Source organism: Engraulis encrasicolus, chromosome 9, assembly GCF_034702125.1.
Source record: "Engraulis encrasicolus isolate BLACKSEA-1 chromosome 9, IST_EnEncr_1.0, whole genome shotgun sequence".
Lineage (NCBI taxonomy): Eukaryota > Metazoa > Chordata > Actinopteri > Clupeiformes > Engraulidae > Engraulis > Engraulis encrasicolus.
Genome location: NC_085865.1, coordinates 44,902,761 through 44,907,760, shown reverse-complemented (window position 1 = coordinate 44,907,760; position 5,000 = coordinate 44,902,761). Strand labels below are relative to the sequence as shown.

At 45.5% G+C, this 5,000-nt stretch overlaps 1 protein-coding gene across 1 annotated transcript in view; it reads left to right on the top strand.

Annotated features, from left to right (window-relative positions):
* The window catches only part of col15a1a (collagen, type XV, alpha 1a), a 157,434-nt gene that overhangs the window by 78,201 nt on the left and 74,233 nt on the right, over positions 1–5,000 (top strand). The window contains exon 4 of the mRNA XM_063206312.1: positions 3,399–3,473. Coding sequence (XP_063062382.1) covers positions 3,399–3,473 — 75 coding nt within the window. The remainder of the gene's footprint in view (positions 1–3,398; positions 3,474–5,000) is intronic.

Genomic DNA, 5,000 nt, shown 5'->3' with positions numbered 1-5,000 from the left:
CCTGAGGTCACTAAAACCATCTCAGTTGCCTCTTGCACAATTCAAGTGCACCCATAAAGAGACCAACGTCTTAGAAGGTCATACCTTGTCTAAGGACACTTTCTTTCTTTTGGGCATTACAATACAAGAACAATTTACTGTTTAGAATCATTAAATTGCGTACCTGTGGTATTGACACGGTCTTCACACAAACAAACATAAACATGGCCCTGATGTTTCTATGGTCAAACGGCTTGCCACTCATCTGGAGGTCCTAATATTTCCACATGGTTTACTTCTATTGGAAGACAGAATGAATGAGCAAATGCATGAATGGATGTCGAAAGGAAGGAATGAAGTACTGAATGAGTGGAACATGAATGAACATGAATGAACATATTTTCAAAATAGACTTGAGTGGAAGTATCCACATGAGACAACATGATATTTGAGAAGCTATGAGTGGAGAGGGATTTCTTTCATACACTGATGTTTTTGACATTTGTGGATCACTGGGTCACTGAGTTTGAAGATCAAGGAGACAAGTGTGGGAAAAGATGATTGTTGTGATGTCAAGGGGCCTGACTGGAGGAGGAAAGAAGGGAGTGGAGGAGACAGCCTTCTATCATCATCCTCTTTTGATATCATAGAAGCAAAAGGCTTCACAAGACCCAGAGGATGCGGACGTGTGGGAACTACGGACAAATGAATCATCCAACCCCCTCCTCTCTATGATGTGGGGAATTCCCCTTGTTCCGAGGTGTGTAAGGAAGATTCGATCGCATTCAATCCACACTCCCCTGCAGGAAGCATTGCCAGAGAGGCATCGCTGTTTTGAGTGTTCTAGAATCCAAATTGCTCCCATGCTTCCTGTCAATAATCAATCACCATGGCAACATAACAACAACACTGCCAAAGGCTGCCATCTTTTGGAGGCGTGAGGGAGGAGACATGTGTTGTAGTGGAGTGGTCCTGATGCGTGTCCTCCTGACTGAGGGTTAGGGGGGTGATTGTATAAGGGGGGTTGTGATTTAATCTCTCTGATCCACAACAGCATCTGTTTGGAGGGAACTCTCTCATCTTGGCAGGCAACAGTTGGCCTGCGTACTGTTTTCACCTCAGGTTTCTGTCAGGTGCCGTTCCCTCCTCTCCTCTCCTCTCCTCTCCTCTCCTCTCCTCTCCTCTCCTCTCCTCTCCTCTCCTCTCCTCTCTCCATCTTCCCCAATGTGAAGTCATGGAAGAACAGCATCCAAAGCTACCCTTTGTGTTTACGAGTCGGAATTTGTATCAAATGCACTCGGCACGCGCACCTCCTCACACTCTGCCCTTTCCTCCTTTGCAAACGCCACAAGCTAATAAAACCCACAATATTCAAACGTTGGCATACTGTAGTTTCTTATGAACTTTTAACAAGGTTTGTGGTTTGATGATATTCAATTTATTAGCATCATGCTGGAAAATGCTGATTCAGCACAGGTGGCTTTTCAGATGCAGTTGTTCACTTGCAGGATGGCTCGATGGCTCTGTAGATCCATGGCTGTGGGCCAGTACCGTATATCTATGGTGACACGGGGGTTATGTTGTCCGCCGGTGTGGTTGTGGAGGTGTGGGGGTGAGGTTCAACAGTACGGCCAGAGAGAGTAGAGAGAGAGGTTCCATTGGCCCATTGTTTCCGGGTTCTATTATTGCAAGGGGGAGGGGGGGAAATCCCCCTTTAGGCAGACCTAGGCAGACCTAAGGACTGTTCTATTCAATGCTAGGAGTATTATGACACGCCCCTTTAGGCAGACCGGAACCTGGTCATGTTAGGTGCCCATAGCAACCTATTACAATGGCATATCTCTATATACTTAAAGAATCTCTGGTACGGCTCCGGCCGCAGGAAGGGAGACCGTTTGCATTTGTGGATTTTATAGCTTCGGCGCTAAGCTTTTTGTTTACGGCAGTCTGCAGATGGGCTTGATTTTGGCAGGGGATGAGCTCTGGTGTATCCCCGCATGTAGGCCTATCTCCCCCCCTCATCTCAGCTCGCTGTGCTCTCAGATGGGAAACAGGTGGGCCTGGGCTGGGGTTTGAGATGGAGATGAAGTGGCTTTGGTGTGTGTGTGTGTGCGTGTGCGTGTGTGTGTGTGTGTGTGTGTGTGTGTGTGTGTGTGTGTGTGTGTGTGTGTGTGTGTGTGTGTGTGTGTGTGTGTGTGTGTGTGTGTGTGTGTGTGTGTCTGTGTCTGTGTCTGTGTGTCTGTGTGTGTCGGTGTGTGTCTCTCTCTGTGTGCATCGGTGTGTGTGTGTGTGTGTGTGTGTGTGTGTGTGTCGGTGTGTGTCGGTGTGTGTGTGTGCGTGCTTGCGTGCGTGCGTGCGTGCGATGAGGGGATATACGTCTACTACTTTCCTTGATTCAATGGGAAAGAAGAAAGCAGGGCATGCGTGTGTGGATTGTGCCTTCAGGGAAGGGATTGTTTTTGGTTTAGCGGTGTGCAGTAAGTAGTCATATCAGCCAGGATGAAGGTGGGAAGGGATGAGGCCATGGAAGGCTAGATTGAGAAACAGCTGCCAGTAACCTTGAGAAGCATCTGTCAGTAATCTACTGCAACATCTGCCTGTAATCTCATCCCAGAGCTGAGTTATCTCTCAGTCAAGGTAGAGTTTTGTACTTCAGGTGGATCTCTCTCTCTCTCTCTCTCTCTCTCTCTCTCTCTCTCTCTCTCTCTCTCTCTCTCTCTCTCTCTCTCTCTCTCTCTCCCTCCCTCCTTTTTTTTGCAGCAAACAGCTGTTGCAGAAACTGTACAGACACAAAGTAGGAAAGAGATGAATGGGCAAATAAGTTGCAGCTTATATAAAGTAGCAGATATGCCAGAAAGTCTCAAGAAATCTAGAATCATGGTATAAGCCCTGCCACAAATCATGCAGCTGATATATATATATACTTCCTGATGGATGCACTAGGCTGCATGTGTGAGATAATTTATCAACTTAAGTTTAGTAAGTGAGCTGATGCTTAAATGAGTCGTCAGCAATGTCATTGATGAGGGGAACGAAGACTCAATTGCTTCCGCTGCAGTCTATGGGCAGACAACATTTATTTCAATGTTTTTTTGTATTTTAGGCAAAGCATAGAAGTTGCATAATGACCCTTTACATGAGCTGAAATTATCGCATACAGGTATGTTGAACACCAGTAGTCAGTTAGTGAAGTGAAAGCCCAACTGGGAAACTCCAACTCCCATTGTCATTGCGACACAGCACTCCACAGCACACAAGTGTTCACTGCACACTGCACACAATGAAATTGCATTTATGCCTCATCCGTGTAATTAAATCTCTCTTTCTCTCTCTCTCTCTCTCCCTCTCTCTCTCTCTCTCTCTCTCTCTCTCTCTCTCTCTCTCTCTCTCTCTCTCTCTCTCTCTCTCTCTCTCTCCAGGGCTCCATCCAGCAGCTGGTCCTGACCCCTGACACCCAGGCCCCTGACGACCAGTGTGAGGAGGACGACCCCTATGTAAGTGCTCAGTAACAGTTGTACGACCCTGGTAGTATGTAGTGTGTATGTTAACTCTGTGTGAACCCTGTCTATGTGTTCATAACCTTTACTCATTAGCTGGACTGTAATATAAGTGTGTATGATTCATACATGACCTCTGCTGTACAGACTATAAGCGTGTATGACACACTAGACTTAGACTTAGACTTAGACTTAGACTTAGACTTCTTTATTGTTAAACTTACATGAAATGGAACATTTGCACAAGGACACACAAGACAAACACACATCACACACTACGGATCTTAAGTGAGTGTATAACCTTTATCTAAACATGTAGGATGTAAATGTAGATGCATATTATTATATATGATGCATTTAGTCTTATGTTACTCCTGTGTATGACACTTGTATGACCCTTGTGAAAATGTGTGTGACCCCTTAAGTGTTTAAAACCATTACGCATCAAATGACTCTTATATAAGTGTGTTTGATCCATATAATCTTACATGGCCCCTATGTGATCCCTATAACTATGTATGTGTGTAAACATAAACATGAGTTTAAAGGAGGCCCTTTGAGATAATAGTGTGGCCAGAGCGGGCGGCAATGGCTGAGGTGAAAAACTTCCAACCGAGTAGTAATATAGACACACTTTATTGATCTTGAAGAAAATTAAGAAACCTATGATAGTAAACTAGCAATCGATAGGCTAACAGTTTGATGCTACGGTAGTAAGCTAGCAATCGATAGGTTAACAGTTTGATGCTACGGTAGTGAGCTAGCAATCGATAGGTTAACAGTTTGATCCTAGAGAACTCCTGAATGTGTCAAATGTGTCCATGTGCTGCAAGGCACTGAACCCCTTAGCCTTATTGCCTTAACCAATGGGGCTTTCAGTTATTTTTCCTTCCCACATCCCACAAGTTAAATTTAACATGTAGGTACGCACTCAGGTAATAGTTATATTTAAACAACCATGTATGTGCTGAGGTCATGGTTATATTTACAGAATCATGCAGGTAAGTCTGGTCAGTGAGATCATTTTTTTATGAGGACAGGGCAGAGCTGAGCTAAGTGAAAACTGTGAAGGATACCGTCGGTAACTAGTGTGGGCTGTTAACACCAGACACCACAGAGCCCAGTGGCAAGGCCATGGCTGCATGCGCAGATGGAGCCCACCCCTGGATCCCCTTGTAGTGTGCACCAACCACAGGAGCCAAAGTTCAGTCTCCGTTTCCCAGATGGTAGAACACACATACACAGATGGACCCAGCGTTTTGATCTGTTACAGGCTCATGGCATACTGTTATGGGTCAGAACCAGACATAAGGTCTGCTCTAGTTTCACATGCACATTCAGATTTTTTTGAGTCCCCAGGCATGCAGGCTGTATTTGCGCACCTGTGGTTTTCGTCCAGACTCGTGGGAACATGGCTCCCTCTGTTGGTCAATATGGGGTAGTGCAGGATCTGCCGCTTCCCATATGCCGGTTTCCGATGTCAAAGGGTCTGACAGATAGATTAGCTTGTGATGAAAGCTGTGC